The 23952-nt window shown below is 39.6% G+C and overlaps 1 protein-coding gene across 8 annotated transcripts in view; it reads right to left on the bottom strand.

Annotated features, from left to right (window-relative positions):
* Nucleotides 1-1642: 1642 nt before the first annotated feature.
* Nucleotides 1643-23952, bottom strand: part of PPP4R1 (protein phosphatase 4 regulatory subunit 1) — a 69264-nt gene continuing 46954 nt past the window's right edge. For 6 of the 8 annotated variants that reach the window (XM_063326539.1, XM_063326541.1, XM_063326543.1 and 3 more), the window contains 9 exons: nt 17186-17358; nt 12804-12899; nt 11307-11492; nt 9608-9769; nt 8888-8988; nt 5868-5988; nt 5635-5769; nt 4469-4610; nt 1643-2754 (listed from right to left, as the gene is read on the bottom strand). In XM_063326539.1, the coding sequence (XP_063182609.1) occupies nt 2591-2754; nt 4469-4610; nt 5635-5769; nt 5868-5988; nt 8888-8988; nt 9608-9769; nt 11307-11492; nt 12804-12899; nt 17186-17358 (1280 nt within the window). In that variant the 3' untranslated portion in view covers nt 1643-2590. The remainder of the gene's footprint in view (nt 2755-4468; nt 4611-5634; nt 5770-5867; nt 5989-8887; nt 8989-9607; nt 9770-11306; nt 11493-12803; nt 12900-17185; nt 17359-23952) is intronic. The other 2 variants (XM_063326542.1, XM_063326544.1) reach the window with 1 other exon arrangement.

Below are 23952 nucleotides of genomic sequence, written 5' to 3'. Positions count from 1 at the left end.
GATGATCTTTATTTGTTACATGCCAGGGGAATTCGAGCACTCTGCAACTGAAAACGCTCAGTCTTTCTTAGGAAAAGCCTCAAACTCTCCCTCAAATTCACAGGCCTGCACCAGCACTGCGGAAACAGAACAGAGAGAAATAAAGCATCTGGAAGATCTTTATCATTTTTCAACCTACAGGTGTCTTACCCTTAAATAACTGGAAAATACCTAAAGGTATCACATATAATGCTTCATTTTACTGGACTGGTGGAATAGTACATTAGTACAGTAACAAATGTAGGTTGGGACATGTTCATTCTAGACTCCAAACACTAGGATTTATTTTAAGTCCCAATACTTCTACAGTGAATACGGCACTCCATTCGCAGTTAGAAGATGAGCTGAAGCATGCTCTGGTCTAAACAAAGAGCTGATCCCATTCACCTCAGAAATCGCACACATGACCTAACAACAATTCAGTTGTCATTACACTAAGGCAAAAAAAAAAAAAACCAAACAAAAAAAACAGACAAAGGGAATTATGTACCCTGAGCAAAATGCAGAAATTGACTGGATTTCAATCACCTAGGAGAGGACTTTAGTTGTCCTCCGTATGGCAGCAGGGAGAGCTCAGAAATCCTCCTGCCTGAAGAGCTCATTGCTTTCTGACAATCTGCTGTCACCCAGACACAGTGCTGTCACACTGCCTAGTCCTCTATGGATTTGCACGTGATTTCTGAACAATTATCAGAGAATAGGAGGAACAGAAAACCTGATAAGAATATTACCTATACCGCAGGAACTTCTGACCTGGGCATATTGTAGCTTTTTCAAATTTTAAGCCGATTTTGAGAAGAAAAGGGACAAGCAAAGGAAAAACCTTAAAAAAAAAAAAACCAAAACCAAAACCCAAACCTAAAACAATAACAACAAACCCCAAAACCAAAACAAACCAAGCCTAAAAAATAATAAAAATCAACACCCCCCCAAAAAAAACCCCAAACTCACAAGCTTCAAGGCAGACAGAGATAATTCTGTATCTTAACTACCTCCATGGCCATGCTCAGGAGTAGAAAAAGCAGGCCTTTGAGGAGTAAATAGCAACTTTCTGTTTAGCAGAGAAGAAACTGCAGAGCCACCTGCAGAGCCACCTGCCTGAGGCTGAACTGCCAGGGTATCGGGCACCTGACTGATAAATGAAAATGTTCCGCTGAAAGACATCAAAGATAAGCTGCCATAGCCACTTCTACCTCCTCAAGGAAAATAAGCTTCACACAGGTTTAGCAGGCTGGAGGAAAGGTGATTTAAGCAAGTTGCCCCTGGAAGACATTGAAAGAGATACCGCATGAGTCATTTTAAATGAGAGGAAATGAAAGCAGTCAATAAACTGAAGGCAGACAAAGGGCAGTTTGAGCTCACAGCTTCCTGTAAATCTGGACTACTGAGGTGGATACTCAGGCTCACTTCAGCAAAGATGCCATTCACACTGGAGTGACAGGTTCCCAAGCACAAGACGGATGCTTGAAAGAGAATCTAGCAAAACCTCAATTACACAAGCCAAAGTATATCCGTGCTGTAGTATATTCCATCTCAAAACACAAAATTCTTCACAATCATTAAGCAAACCCCTTCCCCCTGCAACGCCTGTCAAAAGAGTAAAGAACCAGGAAAAAAAAGGCCGCTTAAATTTCAAATTTATTCTTTTAATGTCTTAAAAAGGTCACAAGATTGTTTTCAATCTTATTAATAAATTTTATTTGGACAAGTAGAGAACAACTTGTATCACAACAGCTTTAAACAACATGATTAAAGACTGCAGCACTCCAAGGAGGCTCACAGATATGTACAGTATATGAAGAAAAAAGTTGCACCTCAGAGCTGATCATGATCAAGTTAAAAATACCTGACTTAAAGTACATGTGCTAATAAATTTCCTTTAGGTCATGACCAGCATGAAAATAATTAGGACACAGGTACTCAGCAAAGTTTTCTGCTAATGGGTACAGCAATATGCTGCATTTAAGGATTAAAATCAAATTCTAGTTTAGTGTTAGCACTGAGCCCTTAAGAGAAATCCCAATTTCTACTTTTCCCCATTTACAAACATCAAAGCTATTCCCACTTAAGGGTGTGCCCAGCTGCACACAAATCAAGTCCTTGAATGATAAAAACTTTTAGCGCTAATACTGGAGGTCTTACATCCCGGTATAAATTTGCCTTTCTGGCCATTTCATCTATCAGTTGCTACAGAAAATACTTGCTAAGTTAACTCCTCAGGAGAAACAATGCACGTCGCTGGAAATCACGTCCTTTCTACAATGAAAATGATCTGCCAATTCAAGTTTCATTTGTTCAGGAAGACAGAAGATTTAAGGCTTCGGTGGCAAAAATAATCCTCTGAGCAGTATTTTTCTAAAGTCAAGCTGACACAGGTATGTTTACTTTTTCTTGACTTAAAATCCCTGGTATCAGGTTTAGATAACATCCACCTGTTAAATCTGGCAAGAAATCACTCCTTCCAAAGAGGTTGTCCTAGGATCAACCATTTTAGAAGCATTTGAGGATAGTTTGTTTAAATTTTTTTTAATTATAGCAACATTCAGACTTTTTAATAAGTTGATGAAGCAGTGCTCATGGCATCATCTGCAATTTTGGTACTGGCAGGGTGTATGCTCGCAAAGTATTTGACATCATTGTCATCATCCATTTGAAGCGCCATAATTGTTTGCTCCACAGCTTCTTGATGAGAGTTGGCAGAATTTAGAAAATATTCTGTAAGAGAAAATGCACAAGACTTTATAGAAGGAAAAGATGGCAGATACTTCAACGCAAACCTCAGCATACTATCTCAGGAGACAGTGCATGTGTATAGTCAAACTGGAATATCTGAACAGGCACAGAACACTTCTGAATAAACCTATGAATTCGCCTTAAAAAAAAACCCAAAAAACAAACCACAAAACAAAAACCATTCCATGTTTCAGAGCACAGTTGCTCTAAACACTGCTGTTAGAACCCAGGATTTCCATGGTGCTTAAGTATAAATGTAAGCGTGACTCACTCCATGACCAAAGAGGAAAAAAAAAAAAAACCTGCAAGAGACTCAGCAGTGTGCTTATATTTGTGATGGAGGGAAGGTACCACAAATCCATGGCCATCCCACTCCATTTCACTGGCAGGCTTGCCTAATAATTATCAAACAGAACTAAGATAACATGAAATGAAAGAGTGGAAGAAGTTCCAACATCTGACAGTTTTCATGAACTACACAACACAAGTTGCATAAAACAGCGTAACTACAAACAGGTCACAGGAAGAGCCATTTAGATCTGAGGTTTAAAAACTTCTGAACTTGTTTTTCAAATCTGCCTTTCATAATCTACCCACCATCCCTAATCATACACACAACATCTTTGAGGCAGGGACTACCTGTATTATAAGGTTACATACAGGCAATGCAGAATGGAAGTGTACCATCCAGGTGGAGAACACAAAAATAACGAGGACAACAACAAAAACACCAATATTACATGATAACAGGAAGAACAGTGACAGCATTAGCACAGTTAACAGAGAATAAATGACTGCACATCAGCTGATCCATCTTAACTGTCTACATATGCTTACTCAGGGTCTCCAGCATGCACGAGACAACTCGCAATAGCCTACTTCTCACTGTGTTGGCACCCTTTGTGTTGTCCAGTGTTTTGAACATTTTGCATTTTTCTTCACACACTCTACACTAGAAAAAGCAGTCTTCAAGCCAGTGTATGGTTTTGAGAAAGAAAGCGTCCATAACTGGATGAAATACTCCAAGTGCGGACACTGCTGGTTTACAAAATAGCATAGTATCTCTATTTTCCTTTGCAGCACTTTGGAATCTAAGCACTGATGACTCTTCTGGCATCTGCTGTGCATTGGGGATGCTTTCCTAAGCGAAGTCTGCAATTTGAAAGTTGCATGTCTAATTTCCCTGAAGAGACTCCAGAGAAACTTTCTTCCCATTGCTACCATAAAACATAAAAAACAAACAGCAGCCATCTCTTCTCTCCCAGTGGGAAAACAGATGGTGGATTTGTATGGAAGGATTTTTCTTCTTTATCCTCATTACACAGAACACCAGAATTTTTTTTAACCAAATGAAAGGCACTGCTCAACAACTCCAGAGTTGCTAGCTGTTCATTTGTGCTTGCTGTGCCCTGATGATGCCTCTACAAACTAGCTTGTTCAGGGAAAAATAGTACAAAAAGAGCAGGCTGGCATAGGAGCAACAACTCTTTTTTCCCCAGCGTGACACAACAGTGGCTCTGATACCACAAGGTTCATGGTTTTATCTCAGCCAAGGTAACATTCCACACACAAGGAGACTGTAAAAACAAGAGCAACCTGCATCTGATGTTGTTTCTTCTTTCCCAGCTGACTATAGGAAAGTGGAGGGACAAAAAGATACACCATCAGCCCATTGCAAATCTTTCTGAGCACTAACCTTTCTCTAAAAGAGTTTGCTTCAATGTTTTTGCAAGCAGGACTCGAACATTTGGAACCCTGTCAGAGGCCAAGTGTAATAAGTGTGGTAACAGATGCACAGCAAACTGGTCCATGGGCAGGCAGTCATCCTCACTGATAGTCTGGCAAGAAGACAGAAACAATTTCATTAGATTTCAGCCCTGTGAGGACAAAATCCCCACGCACAATCAGAGCTGACAGATCTTATTACCTTCATAGCACAAATACAGTGGGTAGTATCCGCAAAGTTTTAAAACACAGTACAATTTTTCTAGCACAAAGTCATATACAATGAAGCAAGTTGGGGTTGAGGAAATTCAGGGTCAGTTAGAAGCCCAGTTTATTTTGCATGAAGTCTGGCAACTTCCTTATTTTTATTGGTGTTTTGGGGTTTGTTTTTTTTTTTTTTAGTCACTGTATCATTTGAAAATGGAAGAAAAGTAAAATACCTTCCCAATCCTTTTTAAGATTGATTTAGCCTTTGTTTTAACTAGGTACTGTATTAAGAACAAGAATGGCCCATCTCAATAAACATCCATCGTACGGAAACCTGTTTCTCTAAATAAGCTCAAAGCTCACATTTCTCCAAATGCCTCAAAGAACTGTCCCACTTGGGCAGCAGTCATGTTCGTTCCCAGTCTACACCTCTGCTACAGCCTCCAAATTTGACCATTTCCTTGGGACCCCAGCTACTTGCAACTCTTCTGCTTATTTTGCTGAGAATACATTGTTTTTGACCAAGCTGTGCTACCTGGCTAAGGAGGTACAGGCAACTCCCAGCACTTGATTTCTAAAGGGTAGCCCAAAAAAGTGGCAGACTGCTTCAGCATATTATAAAAATCTCACTTTGTGCTGAGTGAAAAAGCAGCTTCCCAACTCAGGGATTATTTTGCTATGCATTTGTTTCATATTCAACATCAGATTTGAAAACCTGATGTTAATATGCTAAGCTAAAGATGCATTCAAGCTCACGTAAGGAGCAACACTAAAGAAAGCAACCATGAAACCTATTCCCTTGGAAACAAAGTTCTCAAATATTCATTAGAATAGCACCAATAGACAGCTAAAGAGTTCCAGCTGCTAATCCCCCCTTCATTCTTAGCACCACTTCCCAAAACTTAAAAGATGAACAAAAAGACATTTTACCTGGCAAATAAAGACAAAAGTTTGCCGACCAGACCATTTGCGGCATCTACAGAACTTTTCAACAAGTTCATTCATGAGGTCTATCACAAAGGTTGATGTTGAAGCCATGTACAGCTTTTTTACCATTTCACTAACCTTGAAGAAATGAGAAGAAAAAAAAAATAATATAAAAATTGCTTCTGACCACCAACCGTCAGAAGTTTGAACTCCTAAATTTACTTAAACTGCTTTACCAGCTTGTAAGAAATCCAACGGACAGAAGACACTTTGTCTGCACAAAGGCTGAAAGCGATAGGTCGCAAGTAGTCGTAAATGTCTCTGGCACTGTAGAGATCTAGAAGCAAGATCAGCTGCCTACAGGATGGAAGAAGAACCAAACAGAGTACATTACAATAAGAAGAAAGGTAGCTTTACCTGTGAATATGATATCATATGACAACACTTGCTAAATATGCAATATGGCCATAATAATGTTACTGAAAAATAAAATCTTCTATTTTTCAATGCCATGAGTTTCACTATGGGTCTTTGACTATGACTTGCAAATTTTAAATTGCCACTTATTCACAATAATGGCAAAATGCTACATGAGCTCAAAGAATGAAAAACTAAGGGAGGGGCAAAGGAACCAAGGTTGCATTTACACAGCAGGGATCCCGATATCTGCTACAATGTACGTGCAGCACAGCAACCAGATGTGAATGACACTACAGTGTGCACATACATTTGAATACCTGGTAAATACATCTCACACATATAACACATGTACAGCTACAAAGCAACTACTCTGACTTGGTTTGATAAGTATCCTTGGTCACTTAAGTATGCCGATTTATCAAATTATAAATTTCTACTTCAGAGTATACTGGACAACTAGGGAAACTATCAGTCTTCAGTTTGTAATGAGTTAGGATTTCAGCAGGTTTGCAGACACAAGTATGCGTCATGAATGGTAGAAAGCATATCAAAACAAGTGGCATGACATGTTACAAGCAGACGATTCAACATCTCCATATCAGTAATAACAGGTGAGCAATTTGTAGATACTAAATCAAAATAGCATTTAAATAGAGCAAAAACATGGCATTATGATCAGTTATTAAACTAGGTCTCTTTAAATTTAATTCCAAAGGTAACACTGTAATTAGTCATTACAATATGCTCATTTCATCATTGCTGCTAGAAAAGCCCTGGTCCCACAGTCTCTCTTCACAGGGCATGTGCTGCAGTCTTGATCATCCTCATGAGTCTTTGCTGAATTTGCTCCAGTTTATCAGCATCTTTCCTGCATTGGTATAGATGCATTACTCCGGATGAGATCTAGTGAGTGCTGACCAGCGGGGGCTAATCTATTCCCTTGATACACTGCCTTTGCTCCTGCTGATAAGAGCCCTGGATTATGCTGCCAGGACACACTGCTGGCTCACGTCCAGTTCACTGTCCTCTATGATATCCTGGGTCTTTTCAGCAGAGCTGCTTCCAGGGCAGCCAGTCCTCAGTCTGCCTCACTGTCAGAGGCTCTTCCTTCCCGTGCAGAGGAGTTAGTGTCTCTCCGTTGTCAAATTTCGTAAGCCTCCTGTCAGCCCCTTCCTCCAGCCTGTCTAGGCCCCTCTGGATGGCAGCCCTCCCTTCAAGCACATTGACTGTTCATCCCGTTCTGGTGTCACCAGCACCTCTGATGAGAGTTCACTCTGTCACCCCCCTCCAGGTCATCAATAAAGGTGTTAAAGACGAAAGGTCCCAGAATGCACTTCTGCAGCACCTACAGCTATGCTCCAGGTAGAGCACAAACTATTACCCACAACCTCCTGAACCCAACCATCCAATGACTTCTACTCATCTAGCTTCCACCCACCCAGTCCAAACCTAGCTACAAGAATATTGTGAGACATGGCATTAAAAGCCTTGCTAAAATGGAGGTAAATGACATTCACCACCCTCTCCTCATACAGAGTCAGTCATTTATTCACAGAAGGGAAGTTGCTGAGATGTGATTTACTCTTGGAAATTCATGCTGACTGTTTTCATGAAGGAGTGCCAGAAATGGTCTCCAAAAGGACCTGCTCCATCATTCACAGGGCCTGACATAAGGCTGACAAAATTTTAACTTCCCTGATAGTACCCCTCTTCTAAAAGGCTAAAAGCACATCATCTGCCTTTCTGTAGTTCTTGGTGACCTGTCTTCATCTTCACAGCCTTTCAAAGATGATGGTTAATGGCCTCGCGAAGACATGGGCCAGGTCTGTCAGCACCCTCAGTTGCAGCCCGTCTGGTCTGATGGATATACATTGGTTGAGTTCTCAAGCAATCCCTTGGTTGATCCTCAACTACCACTGAAACCTACTTTAAGCATGGAGGCCTGGGAAATCTTGTCAGCACCTCAGCCTTCTTTGTGCGCACCATCACTAAATCATCCACACCATTCAGCAATGGTCCCATATTTTCCCTGTTAATTCTTTTTGTGCTAAGGTAACAGTACTTGACATCCCTTGCAAGTCTCAGTTCTAGCCGAGCTTTGACTTTCCCAGTATAACCCTACATGCCTGGGCAATGTTTCTGAATTCCTTCTGTGCACCCTGTCCCTGCTTTCACCTCCTGTATAATCTCTGTTTGCACTCAAGCTCAGTCATGAGTTCCTTTCTTAGCCGAACCAGGCTCTTGATACATCTCCTTGTCTTCCTGAGTATCAAGATGGACTATCCTTTCACTTGGAGGATGCTGTCCTTAAAAATCTGCTGGCTTTCCTGAGCAATTTGACCCTTCAGCGTTGCGTCCCATAGGAGCCCACCTACCCGTTCCATGAAAAAGCCAAAGTCTGCTCACATGAAGTCCTAGGTCACTACTCTGCTACTTGCTTCCTTTACTCCCCTCAAGTTCTTGATCTCCTCCGTTTCACGGTCATGAATTCAGCCTACTCATCAGACAGAGCAACTTGAATTCAAATTGCTAGAACACTTCTATTGACTTCAACAGCAAGCAGATGTGGTCTTCTCTTTTGGCAGCTTCTTTTTTATGGAAGGGTAATGTTTTCAGCATATGGTGATGGAAAAGACATTCAAGTTCCAACTTGAGCTCTTATAAATGATAGACAACTACTGGGAATTTTTAAGCAAGAGGGACAGGTGGAGGAGGCTAAAGACTATCCGCTACTTAAAAAAATGAAATGAAGAATGTCACTAAGACATTCATTCTATGATTTCAACATCTTTAAATATCCACAACAATAAAAACAAGCACCCAGAAAAATACGTACTCAGCAAGCTCTGCACGGAAACGCCAGTTCCGGCTGTTATCAGTCACTAGGAATTCCTGGAGCTGATAAAGATACTCTCGCCTTTTGTCAAGATGAAGAAGCTGTAACAGTAAATATAAGCTTACAAAGAAATGTAGGCTACCATCATCAGACAGAACAAAAGCTTTAAAATACAACAAGTGAAACACTTGATTTTTTAAAAAATAATAATCTTTAGCAATACTGTTGCTTTTCTGGGCTAAACCCTATCATGCTTAAGTCTACAGAATCACATGGGGCACTACGGAAAGCAAAATCAATCTAGTCTCTGCTTTTACTCTAGGAAACAAGAAGGGTAAGCAGTAAAGATCGTATTGATTTTAAAGGTCTTATGATTTGTGTCTTTCAGCTCCAAAAATGAGGCAGTTAGAGAAAAACTCCTAAAGAAATTTGAGAAGTTGTGCAGAGAGATTAGAGCCATCAAAAAATCTTAATGCTATCCACTGGCACCTATATATTGAATAAAAATGCACAAACCAGGCTCTTCAAAGAAAAGAAAGTATCAGCAACACAGATGTCCTGCAAAATATACTGCAGTATTCAACAGACATCTGGGTTACATCCAGATTTGTATGGATTCCCACAAAGAGTTATACCAGTGTTATGTTAAAAAGCAAATGCGTGCAAAGAAATGAAGCAAAATACATAATTTCACTTGACCAGAGTTGAACACAGACATACCTTCAGAAAGTCATGCAAGTGTTTAAGCACACCTATCCTGACTTCATCTAGATCTTTTAAAAAGCCATTGAAGACAGGAACTAAATCTCCAGCTGTAAGCTGATCTCCAAGGATGACAGCAAGTTCATGTATAGAAAACGCTAGTGTCCGCCGAACCTTCCACTGGAAAGATAAATAAATAAATTTATTTTATTGATGTATTATCTGAAGTGCTCTATTTTAACTTGAGTTAAAATATCAGTATCCAAGCTGGGTTCCCAGCGAACTACAGTTACAAATACATTCAACGCTATCTCATGTAATAATTGAAAATGAAATGGGAAATTAAAAATAAAAAAGAAAACAGGGGAAAAAAAAGGCAAAGGAAAGAGAGGAAAAATTATGAGGTATTATTTCTTCCACCTGAATATCAAGGAACCAGGCAAATGAAAGTAATGAAAATATTTTAATTTTCCAGGTGTCAGGAAGGAAGATAGTGCTCCTTGACATCAGTATTCTTCCACACATTACTCTCTGCTTTAAATTTTTTTGCGTAAATTAGTTCCATACTACTACACTCTCACTCATTTTATTTATAAAAACAGAACAGGATACATATCCCACAGTATTTCAGCAGGCATATTTTAGCTTCCATAATAGGTAAACTTTCACCCACACTGAGTGCCCAGCAGTCCAAGGACCAGTAGAGCTTTTATTCGCCCTAACTTGAGGGGGCATTTTTTTAATGGATTAATTATTTCAAGTAAGTCTTTTTAAAAATAAAATAGCATCTATTCTTTACCCAGCAGTTTCCAGTTAGCATGAGTACCGTTCTTTTGCCCTGGTTTGGCAATTCAATCTTAATTCAGATTAGACTGGTGATAAACTCTGGACAGTTTTGAACATAGGATAATTTGGTTTTACTAATGTTTTAAATTTATTAGCTGGTTGTTTTTAATGGCTGCAAAAGAGTTTGGAAAACATGAGCAATAGCCATGTACAAAATTACTCACTACATATCACTGAGATCTGCTGCTCTGACACAGCAAGCAGCAAGTTCAAGAGAGGTGAAGTAGCCTGAGAATGTTTAAAAAAAAAAAAAAAGAGCATCTCCAAAAAAGGAAACAAGGGAGGACTGGGAAACAACTCTAAACCAACAGTAAAATGCACAAAGCCACCTCCTTACCACCTGACAAAAAGGAAAATATTTCCAGTATTTCTTTTTAAAATAGCAGTGCTGCACGATGATAGTGATGTTATTCCCTTATGACTAACTGGATGCAGAACCAAAAAGGCCACCGAAAGGCCTGGCAAGAGGGTGACTCACTCCGCTTCAGACATGCCTGCAGGGGCACGTATCTGCTCATGCACAGCAGCGCAGCCCAAATTTTCATACCTATGAGACTCCCAAGCACTGCCAGAAGATCTCAATTGAGCAGAGGAAATTGGTGACCTCTCCTCGCATTCCCACAGGAGATCTACCTCCCACACAAAGTGCCCCATTTCCTTACTACCTGAGCACCACACACATCCCGTTTCCCAAGACAACAGATACACTTTCATTCATCTTATGAATAACTAATACCAGCAACAGAAAGCTCCACATGAAAAGCAGAGCAACCCAACACCCAGTAAACAAGATAAATCATTATAGAAGCTCAGATTATTCACTGTCACCTCATAAAATTCCAGATTATTCACTGCCAGAGCTTGAGCTTACCTGCATGTCAGATGCCAGTGTCTCATAGGTATCTTTCAAACAGTGCCAATTCTGTCTGCCTAATGTAAGTGCCACACCTGGCAGGCTGTAGGCACAGTGCTTGGCAATCTCGGTATCAACTGTTTGTGCGCGAGATGGATCAGTCATTGACAAATACTGATCCAGCAAGGCTTGAGGTACAACATCCTACAGCAAGAAAAGGATAGAGTGTTTACACTATTTTCAATAAACCCTCATAAGGCTTACTAAAATTCCAGGGCACACTATCAGAACATGCTTTTTGCCACAACTATAGAGTATTATTTAATTACAATCTCTTAATAAGAATGCAAAGATTTTGCATTTCATAAGTTCCACCAAGAAGTTCCAAAGAAACGATGACATCACCGGGGGCTATTTGAAAATATACAGACCAATGTAACAGATGAGTGGGTAGATCACTGTCTACTTAGGCAGACCAGGAAATTAAAAGACTACATTCTACCTTTCTACAAACTTTCAGGCTCACAGGCCGTGCAAATTGGCCATTTTAACTCATACATAAAAAATAGGCAGAACAGCAGATGACAAGACTTGCTTAAAAATATTTTCCTCTTCCTCTCAAAATCTTGGCGAGCAGAAAGCTAAATTAAAATGCCTTGGGGCAGGGGGGTGGGGTGGGCAGAGTATAGTGTGTTCAGTATTGCTTCTGAACTCCCTAAAGAGTCAGCAGGGAGGAAGAGACTTCTTCAGAGGCAGAGATCTCTGGTGAAGACCAATCCTTCTCTCCACTGAGAAACTAAAGCATCTGAACTAAAATTTTGTGAAAACCTCTTTGTGTTGACTTCAACAGTAGCTTTGCTTCGGCTGTTGTCAGTTTATCTCAGGCACTGACTCTACCCAAGGGGGTGCGAAAGAGCATTTCCGTAACACTGCAGCCGAATAGCTCGGCACACACAAAAGCAACAAGAGGGACTGAGGTCCTCACTCAGGGAATCACACTGGTGCAGGGTGGCACACTTAATCCTGAACTATGTAACAAAACCATTCTATTCCTTTTTGGGAAAAAAAAACCCAAAAGAGACAGTTCAAGCTTAATGAACTACTTTCACAGTTTTTCTGCAAAAAGCTGTCATGGGGTAGGGGTGGTTCCACTCAAAACATTTAACAAAAAAATCTTGTTTCCTCAATAACCTAATTTCCGTGACAGGATAGTTTCCATAGAAAATGAAACCAAATGAAACCAAACCCTGGAAGTTTATGACAACTGTTCTTATATCAAAAAATACTGTCATCTTTTACACGTACTTAAATCAGAAGCAACTACTGAATTAAGCCATTATCCCTGGAAACACAAAATAAGTAATTTTAAATTATTCTTAAAGGTTTGTCATATTTTACAGAAACTACATCACATCAGAAATGACTGAAACGCATACAAGAAATACTTACATAAATAAAAAAAAAAAATCCACTTATCTGATACATGTAGGAAAAACAGAGACCACTGTCATTTACCTGTACTTTGGATTTTCTTTCTTCTTCAGGGCTGAAACTACTGTTGGTGCTCAAATCTGAATCATTATGAATATAGTGAAGTGTAGAATCCATATTCTATGGAAAATTAAAAAAAAAAAGTCACACAAAATATACTCAAGGATTAAACAAAAAACAAATGTCAACATCAAGAAGTGCTGTCCTCACCTCAAGGTCTTTTTCTTAGATTAAAGGAATACATGTTTTAATATCAAATACAATTTTGTTACAGCCTGAAATCAAAAGGCCTGTAAGATAAATCTTTCTGCTTTCAATTTCAAACACAGACTCCTCTTATCCTGCTCCATTTTGGTTCTTATGGAATGAAAATCACAGGGGAGTAGTACCTTTGAGACTGCATTAAGGAAAATGTAACTAACATATGGGTCACATTGCTTCTCCCCTGAAAGGAAAATGAGAAAACATCTGTAGTGGATTTTATTGGATTTGTTGCTTTGGATTTGTGCTAGAAAAAGGTCAAAACAAAGCTACCCTCACACTTAAGAGTAGAAACTGATGAGACTTACGCTGTTGCTCCTTTCCTAGAGGTGATTATTCTGTAATCTTCTCCACAGATGAGCTTCACCTTATAATACAAAGTCCTAGTGGACCATAGCTCTGACACTAGTCATCACCCCTCTCAGCAGTTCTATTAAAACTGTTTTTAGCAATCATTCAAGCATCCTGGCTACACAGCTGGGCCTTGAAGATAAGGACTGAGACTCTGTTTCAGAATGCTATCGAGTAGCAGAGGTTTGATACTCTATGATAAACTGTACTGCTGAGGGGATGCTCTGTCGCTTTCTGTATCAGTGGAGATCCCCAAATACAACAGACTTTACATAATCAACCGTGAATTTCAAGATGTGATGAATATTTGGAAAGTAGATCAGGCTGCTACCTGGTAAAACAGGACAAAGGCATTTTTGCTAGATATGAGTCAAGGTATCTATTCACAGATGCTGCAGGGTGAGCTCTCAGGGTCAACAGAAGCACTGAGAATATGCCTACTCTACCAGCTGTTCAGATCAGTTTGACAACGAGAATTTTCAGCAACCTACAAACTTCTTCAAAGAAGCCTCCAGGATACCATCTGTCTTCCTTGGTTTGACTTCAGACAGTTGCTTTTTCCCGTTCCATGATCTGCTTTCATCTAAGCATTAGGTTGTAATTTTAGTTGCTGAGGTGTAATTACAGGTGATAAAGAACAGGCAGAACTGTGAGGCAATTGCATATCGCTGGCACAGCAGCCTAAGTCACCTGTCAGACATATCAAGCAGCAGCAAAGAGGTGTCAAAGAGGCAATGAAAGAACAGATCTGCAAGTGACTCTGTAACTAAATGTGTCTAGCAGCATACAACTCCAACTATAAAACCTCCAGAGGCTCTGAAAACTATCTCTGCAGGATTTTAGTTTGCCAGTCAACTCTTCACTCCCTTTTAGCCTTATTTTTTTCAGAAAAAGAGACAATTTTCAGCATTGCCAGAAAGTCACCGGCTTTGACCTCTGTCAAATCAAGAAATTAGGAGGCAGCCTGCACTACCTAGCCATAGTGCTTTCCATGAGTTGCCCAGGTGCATGGAACTGGGGGCTAGTCATCCATTCTGCTACAATAAAAATGGAAAAAACTCATCTCACAATCTCTGCTACCCCAGCTCTAAAAGGATAAGTTTAATTAAAAACAAAAAAAAAATAATACTTTACTGATTGAACTAAGTTGAACAACTAAATATACCGAAGGGCATCACAGATGGGAACATTTTTACCCAGACACTTTTAAAGTCAAATATACATTCCAGAAAGGAAGAGCTTCAGTACAGAAGAACCACAGCATCAGTCGGTATTTAAGTCAATGCAGTATCTCTATTCCTGCAGAGATGAAGTCCCATCTGTACTTTTTCCAGATAACATGCACATACTAAACTGAGCACTGCAGAGAGCCAGAACATAAAAACTCAGCAGGGTTTACCCTGAAAGCTTCTTGTGTACCAAATTTGTGAACCACCACCTCTGAGATGCAAAATCTTTGTTATAACCTTACAAATCTCTTACATGAGGTTTCCTTTAGCTGCAGTGTAACAAGAGCTCCATGGTTGTGCTCCACAGACCCTTGCTCTGTGCCATGGCTTGCACACAAAGCCCAAAGCACCAGGACAAGTGGTGTTGGTCTTTCCTAACAGGGCTGCTGGCCCAAACACAAGAAGAAGCCAGTCTCAGGGTTCAGGTCTCCTTCTGACATACACCCTCTTCTTAAAGAGAGGTACTTGTGCCAGAAAGGGACAGGCTGATTTTAGTCCAGTTTCCTTTCTCTTTCTTTTCCTTCCCTTCTCCCTCTACCTCCAACCAAAATAATAAAAAAAAAAAAAAAATAAATAAAAAAAGAGGACTTCCACACCTATCCACTGGGAATACGATTTAGGGGATTTCTTGGGGCTTACAATTGTTTATCAAACCTATAGAGAGTACACAACCTAAAGAAAATAAAAATGTTGGCTCTGGAGGAAAAATAAAACAGCCACCCTCCTCTTCAACAAACAAGCATCATCTGTGTTGCAAAATCTTATCTATTCACTCCATTACAACATCTCTTTTCATGTGAATAAAGAATCTCTCTTTAATATGTAGCATTAACTCCTTCGGGAGCCAATACATCTGCAGAAGGACAAGCAAAGCGTGATTTTGCTTTGTGATACATGTGCAGAACTGTGAAGGCTGCTTTCAAATACAAAATGCTGTAGCTTGATTTTTCTAAAGTGTCCAGAACCCGGCTGACACGTTGCTATGCTGAGACTTAAAAAAAAAAAAAAAACAACAACCCAAAACCAAAACGACAACAAGAAAAACTAAACACCTGTGAAAATCAGAGCTCTCGTCACTGCTAGGGGCAACAGTCCACTTGCTCAACAGATCACAGCTTGATTCCCAAATTCTAGGTCACTTCTATAATATCCTTTCACTTGTAAAATGAGGACTTGATTCAGTGCCAGTAACAAACAAGGAACTGACAGATTAAGAGCATCCTTTTAAACAGTAAAACTGAAACATGCAAAACCAACATATACCAGCAATGTAACAGGTTCTTAAACTTTCTGTCAGCATCATACTCTGATAAAGTAAAGAAATAAAATGCAGGACAAGTCCCTCTGAACAAACCCCACCTTCATTAACCCCAAAAATTAGAAGGACAGAGGATACATCTACACTATCATTTTACATGTTAGGATTAGAAAAAAGTGACTACAACAGATCCTACGATAAAGAAATATATGGAGTCTGACATCAGGAATTGGGGGCAGGTTGTTTTTTTGAAACAAACAAACAGAACAACCACATTTGTAGTGTTAAATTATGATTGCATATAAACAGAAGTATCGAAGTAAATGTCACATTCCTCCACTCGCTAAATGTTTTTGAGCTACATGGTAGTCCAACAGCTTAGGTGAAAAGTTAATTAAATGTCATCTAGAAACATTGTTCTAATTAAGGAAGGTTGAAAATATTTGCACTGGACTGATGTTAACTCCTAGACTTTTTAGAGACATTTATCAAAATTTCATATGAAAATACCATTTAGGCAACGTGATTCAACAAATCACTCGCTATGGTTTCATGGAGCTTATTTTGGAACCGTTGCTATCTACATAGCTATAGCTTTTAATACCACCAGAGCTTATGTCACTATATGCAGTGAACATAGTGGGTTTGGCCTAATATACAGTACAGAACAGAGAACAGTATCAAATGCAACAGTTGGGAAGGGAGCAGTGGTGGGGTGCAGAAAAGGTAAGTGCAAAAAAATTTGAAGTGTTACTGATTGCTAGAATCCACTTTCTCTTTCAGCAGTCCACACAACATCCTAGATTGCAGGTTCTGAACTTCTCTTATGCAGGTCAGTAAACTAATATAAAACACTTTGACAGGGAGCACAGGGAACTAAGTACCTCTTTCTCCAGACTGGGGAGGGGGAGGGAGAGAGGCAGCAGGGGCGGGACTGGAGAAGGAGATTCCCTTATTATCAGTGGGGGCTCTGTTTTAAGGAAGGCAATTTCTCAGTCATAAACTGCAGTAGCATTAAAACATCTTAAAATGTCATAAGTCACAACAGAGATTTTTAACAGAAACAATTTCAATAATTTACATGGACAAGCACAGAACTGACAAAAACAAAGGCACCAAACACAACTCATTTTAGTTTAGTAGCTAGCGCTTCAATACCAGCCAACAAAACCAAATGCCACACTAGCCCAAAGTAGGAAGCATTTGTCTGCAATTACTGCATTAATGTAAAAATACAAGCTCTATTACTGGAGCCCTGGAAATCCTAATGGGGAAAAAAGAAATAGAGTACAAAATTTGCTTCTTACCTCAACAGTGTCACCAATTAAAGGCACAATATCACCCAGTATAGGTTTAAAATTTTGTTGGTCATTGGTTAATTCAGTCTGTGAGTCTGTTCCCTTGCCGATACTGGCCATTGTCTCTTCTTGAGGATCCAAACTGGATGCTCTGAGTGCAGCAGACAACACCTCCACTTGTGCTGCAGCATGAGAAAAAAATACACGTGAGACTGAACTGCAATAAACTTTTGGCAAGTTCACAAAGCAACTTTTAGACAGTGACTACTAATTAACTGAAAGATAGCAGAAGAACTATGGGAGAGGCACAAATTTAAGATTATTGACCGTTAGTAAATCCCAAATTGGGAACAATTAGTGTAAAACGTAAGGCATATTAGCACTCTGCTCTTTTCCTAGGGTGCTCAACCACACTATAGTTCAGTGAAATTTGTCTTTAATGTAAAAAAACACAGGAGTAAGAGACTGCTGTTATGACAGGATCAGTTCTTTAAGAATCTCGGTACATGTTAATGGTGCAAATAGTCTTTGTGGCAAAGTAATTCAAATAAAGGTTGAGAATAGGTTTATTCATACAGGAAGGATTTCAGTTCCAAAAGGCTGTGTCTCTCTCTATATAAGGTCATTAAATTCTTATGTCTTTATAGCAACTCTAAAGCAAGATCTAGATAGGAAGATGCTAGACCCCAGTAACTCTTTTCTGGACAGGATACTTTAGCCTCCTTGCATCCTCCAAACAAATAATGAAGGTTGCACTGTTTGATGTTGTCTTATTCACCAAAAGGGAGCATTTCACACTCTGCCATGCACTCTTTTGAAAAAGATCCAGCTGTTCTGAGACTGCTCTGCTTTCCATCCCTCTGCTTACTGCTAATTAAAAAAAGCTTTGTTGAGCAAAGTTCCTTGGATATAGCCTGACCTAAGCAGATCAGGTATCAGAGGCAATCTTAGCTGCAAGCAACACACAATTCAGTGCTGACTTATCTACTCTGCCTCTCCTTATCCACTTCATTCCAAGAAGGTAAGGAAAAATAATCTCCTGACCCATTAAATTTACCCCGCCATACAGAAGATCTGCTCCTCATAGACTTTGGCTTTTCCAAGGTTTCTTAAATGCTCATCGTGAAATTAAACGACAAACCATATGCTTATTTTTAATCCCACATTGCCATACTAAGTTACAGAAACTGAATTTCTCCCTCTAACTTTTTTGATAGGGTTATTAACAAGAATTAAACAAAGTAAGTTGGATAGAAGAAACAATACATATGTCACAAGAAGCAAAATTACAACTCAGCATAATCCTAGCTAGCAAAATTTGGAAAACACAGTACAGGTTCACTGGTTCCTAGGTGGAGTCTGATGACCAGGAGTAAAGATAATTCTTTACAATATGCCATGTTAGCTCTGTAACTGCATCAAATGTCTAACAGAATAACTGAAGATATTCTTGCTCTACTACTGTAATTCACCTCAACACAAAAAACACAGCAAGTTAAACACTTAAAAACAAACACAACAGCATAGTAATACTTCCAAATACATAAAAGTTAGTTTTACAATTTTTAAGATTAACAAAAGCTTGCTATGACTTCACTCAAAGTGTTAGTTCACTGACAATAAACCTCTGTACTTTTAAGGCCCATGAGAATAAACAAGATCAAGGTTAGTAAATTCCTCCAAAACTGAAAAGTTAAATAAATCATCCCAAAACCATTCAAACCAGGTGGTCATTTCAGAGCACTTGCTAGGGCAAGAAATGCCTGTCTGATTTCCAATTTATTCTCATTTAGAGAAGTCAAACAAGAAAATTAAAGAGAATTACGTTCTGCTGCACGTCAAGGAGAGATTTTTCATGAAGACTTCTTTCATGAAGGACAGTTTCATGAAAACCGTACACTCCCCTCATTTTCACTTAAAAGTCAAGAAAGCTTACCCTGACAAGGTAACACATACTGCTTCAACACTGAATACGTATTTACTGAAAAATCCAGAGCTCCAAAGATTACTTCTAGTAATAAGAGTGAAGGTATCTACAGCAGTAATTGGGAAGTTTCCAAGACATGTTCCCCACCCATACCCCACTGTCAGCCTGTACACCTGGACCACCCTTGTTTAGGGGCTTAACAGGATAGAGACTACATGTATCCTGATTGCCTCTGCCTGCCCTAGAGGAGATATGGCATAAACGTGCTCCTCCTCAGCTTCTTGTCAATTCTACAATCCCAAAATATGAGGCTGAAGGACAGGAGAGGCCAAACTCCCAAGGATTTCATTGGTTGTCAAGTGCCTTCTTTCTTCTTTGAGTGCATAGGTCTTGTCACCAAGGGTGACTCCAGTGCTGTCATCCACTGAATACTGAATGACCTGAAGTCCATAAACATCTTAAGGTCTTAGCCAAAAAAAGACCCAAGCACAGTCACTAAGGAAGGCTCCAGAACGGTTGAGTGCTTAGGAAAGGAGGAAGAGAAAGAGAGTGCATGTGTGAAGTGAGTATGTGCATATATGTGCACAACTCTAGGTGGCTGCCTTGAAGATACTGAAACTTGAGACAGCATCCTAGTGAGCTGTCTTCACCACCCTGGGCTCCGGTGCCAAGGCACATCTCCATGTAATCCCACCACACACAGACACAGTCCAAGGTTTGTGTTGATAGTGTTGATACCCTCCTAACCAAGACGGCTGCTGCTCCTCCCCATCTCCCACAAAGATCTTTCCTACAGCCATAAAACAGGCAATGTTTTCCAGAAAATCATTAAGAGTACAGGTAAAGGATACGGCTCCCCTCTCACGCATGACACAGAGAAATGCCTCAGAGCTCTTGGGAAGCAAGATTTTGTGGGGAAGACTGGAAGGGAATCTGATAGCTAACTAGCTTTCACCACTACCTTCAGTAAAAACTGGAATGTAAACATCAGTTTTGTGCATAACACAGAACTCATGTATTACATTAGTAAGACAAAGTCAATGTTCACTGGATCTTAAACCATCTGCTAATTAACTCTTTCTTCCTTTGACTTTTGCTTCAGGTGAGAAGTATTTTTCAGCAAGGGATTATTTACTCTTCGCTACTGTACCTGCATCCTAAATAACTGGCACAATCTTTAAATTCAAAACCACATTTTACCTGGCCTTATTAAATTTCCTGATCCTCAGAAGTTTCTGTCCTTGCAATATGCTTTATTGTTGTTTTCTGTTTCTCCTCATGTTTCACTAGTAGACATTGATATTTCTAAGTGACACGATCCCTTCTTTTTTCTAAAGCATCTGCCTTTCTTACCCTCACCTCTTACTCAGAGACAAAAGCTACGGGTTGCATCAATGGGTACAGAGATGCTAGTTATTTAAACATAAAAATAAGAAGAGTTTCTTCTCTACTTTAGCAACATATTTTAGACTTTTACTGCAGGCAGTGCTAGTAACCTAAATTATAAACATTGTTTTTGTAAAGCAATGGGATCAATTGACCCCACATTTGGGTTGGTTTATCTCTGTTAGGTCTCCATTTGGCAAAGCAGCCTATAATAAGCCACAGTTAGCTCCAGTAACCTGCAACACAGGCTTTCTCTCTTCCCCCAAATAATATTAAGAAAAGCTGACATTACATAATTTAGCACTTTCTATGCAGAACATAAGGAGATAAAAAAAGCTGAAGAAAGCGTTCCTGGAAAGAAAAACAAAGAAAGAAAAACATCTGGGGAAAGAAAAACAGCCTCTGAAGTAAGTGAAGATGGCAGCAGTCTCAGGGAACTGGAAAAAGGTGACCTGAATAAAGACCCTGTAATAATTTTAAAAGAACTGGCACACTTCAGAGGAATGTGCAGGTTTCCATCCCCCAGTTTGAGACCCTCAGGATGTCTGGCCAGTGGATTAGAAAGGTCCTATTAACAGGGATTACATACCACTGCTTAACTTTGCATAGCTTGCGTAGCTCTGCTAGCCAGTAGAGTTTGTCTGTGAGAAGACCGGCTGTCTTTACTTTGGTTGCTGACTGCTCAACTACCTATTACTCAGTTTTATCACTTTGGCACAAGTGAGTTCTGGAAAGAAAGCCTCAAGGTAAAGATTTTTGGGAGTGAGATTCAGTTAAAGCAGTTCACCCCTTTCTGAGAATGAGATTACGGAAAAAAAAAAATACATTCTATGGCAGTTGCTGGTCACTGTTAAAAATTGTATTTGCTAGAGACCTCATCAGTCTCCATACCTAGGAGCAAGGATTTGAAGTTTGAAATGGAAACTGCTCTGATGATAGGGAGGTGCGCTACAGAAACAAAGAAAACACAGTCAAATTACAAACCTAAAAAATCCCAAAACAAACAAACAAAAATACCAAAAAAACCCACACAACCACAAACAGTTCTGTGTATCTAAACAGTAATCTGTTAGTGCTTGGCAGCCAAGACATCTGGAGGATTGGGGTACGCACTGAACATAGCGTACTCCGGGCTGCACAAGCTGGCAATGCCGTGCCTTTCAAAAGATCTTTCCCCTTGTCATTGTATGCTGACGTACCCCTTAGACAAAAAATGAAGTTATTCTGTTCTCAGTACTTCTGCTATAATGATGCAAGCAGATGAGGAAAGAAGCACCTCACACAACATAGAAGGGTGAGGTGAGACATGTGAAGTAGAATGCAGAATCCAGAAAGGAAGAGAAATGAAAACAAAAAAGGAACCAGGAGGGGAAATACATACGGAGGGAGGGTATCGGGGTAAAAAAGTATAGTAGTTGCTATGGATGCATATACAGCGCAAAGCACAGAAAGAGCCTCAGCTGTCAGGGACTGGCTCTGAAACCAACTAGCAAAATGGAAATCATCAACCTCTGCTGATTGTACCATTAAAGACATCACTTTACGATGATCACCAGTTATTCTGCAGTCAAATAATAAAAATTCAGTGTGATCTTAAGAACTTTCAAAAACCCTGCGCCAATGACCCTGGCCAATATGGTTCCACACAACAGGTATTAATTTTCTTCTTTTTTTAAGTTGAGAAAACATTCTCCAAAACAAAACGTGGTTAAGAGAAGGATGCTGAAGTTGCCCTGTCAAGTACTGACAGGCTAGGTACAGCCAGAGTTAAGGTCATCTGAACAACTTAAGCTTATTGACACATGCACAACATCATACACTACAGTCTTATTCCCAAACTATACTTTTGCTAACTCATCCCCACTTCATTGCGTGATGTCTCTAGGATGCTTGCCCCATTTGCTATAGACACCAGATGATGTGTACCTATAGGAGCTCCCCCATATGGCAGGTCTCTGCTTACCCACCACAGAGAACACAGCATCTTCTGCTCCCATCCCTTGACTGAGAATGCAGCAATAAAGACAGGAGCACAACATGGAAGCAGGAATCCAGGACTTGGGCAACAGCAAACCAATGAAGAAAATAAGCGCAAGGAAAAGAGAAAGAAAGGAAAAGAGAAAGAAAGGAAAAGAGAAAGAAAGGAAAAGAGAAAGAAAGGAAAAGAGAAAGAAAGGAAAAGAGAAAGAAAGGAAAAGAGAAAGAAAGGAAAAGAGAAAGAAAGGAAAAGAGAAAGAAAGGAAAAGAGAAAGAAAGGAAAAGAGAAAGAAAGGAAAAGAGAAAGAAAGGAAAAGAGAAAGAAAGGAAAAGAGAAAGAAAGGAAAAGAGAAAGAAAGGAAAAGAGAAAGAAAGGAAAAGAGAAAGAAAGGAAAAGAGAAAGAAAGGAAAAGAGAAAGAAAGGAAAAGAGAAAGAAAGGAAAAGAGAAAGAAAGGAAAAGAGAAAGAAAGGAAAAGAGAAAGAAAGGAAAAGAGAAAGAAAGGAAAAGAGAAAGAAAGGAAAAGAGAAAGAAAGGAAAAGAGAAAGAAAGGAAAAGAGAAAGAAAGGAAAAGAGAAAGAAAGGAAAAGAGAAAGAAAGGAAAAGAGAAAGAAAGGAAAAGAGAAAGAAAGGAAAAGAGAAAGAAAGGAAAACCAACATCTAGTCTTTGCTGTCAAGAACCAGCTCACTTATAGTACAAGACTCATAAAAACGTAATAGCTAGTCTTGTGGGGCAGAGGGGCAGGGAGAGACCCTAAGCACTGCTTGGGACCAGTGCTGTTTGGCAAACACTTGTAAGCCAAATATACTGGAAACAAAGTTATCTGTGAAATTAAGAAGTTTCATAAAATTTCTATAAAAATAACAAATCAAGGCAACCTTTGGACTGAATATTTATACCATCAGTTTGCAACAACAGTTTTAGATGGTAAAGATGGAAGGATTATTCCTGGTATTGCCATGAGCAAAGAGGCAGACAGGGCTCTCATCTTCTGGATCACCCCCAAAGGGAATCTACTTCCCTCTTATCAGAATATATGGAGGGTATGGTCTAACACATAGGCATTAAGTCAGCTACTCAGGGACTAAAGTCTGGACACCTACCACTACCACTTCTATGTGCACTTTAGTGTTTGAGACAAGCATGCAAAATGAACACTATTCTATCAGTTTTGGTCTCAATTTCCTTATACCTCAATACACTTTGTGTAAAATTAAAATAGCAACATTACCAAAACAGGCATGTTGTTAAATTCTAGCTTCTGAAGTATTTAGACTGAATAATGAGAGTATAGGCGAGAGGGGGGGGGAAAAAAAAAAAGAAAAAGAAAAAAAGAGTACAAGGGTTAGAAGGTGTGTTTCATGGAGCTTCCCTACACAGCCTTGACCAAGTCAGAGGTACTGTACAGAATAAAAAGGTTACTGAGTAATTAAGACCACCCGCCCCCACCCCACATTAGAAAGCATGGCACTGATAACCCTAATTC

This window comes from Chroicocephalus ridibundus, chromosome 2 (assembly GCF_963924245.1).
Source record: "Chroicocephalus ridibundus chromosome 2, bChrRid1.1, whole genome shotgun sequence".
Taxonomy (NCBI): Eukaryota; Metazoa; Chordata; class Aves; order Charadriiformes; family Laridae; genus Chroicocephalus; species Chroicocephalus ridibundus.
This window is presented reverse-complemented; position numbering and strand designations above follow the sequence as displayed.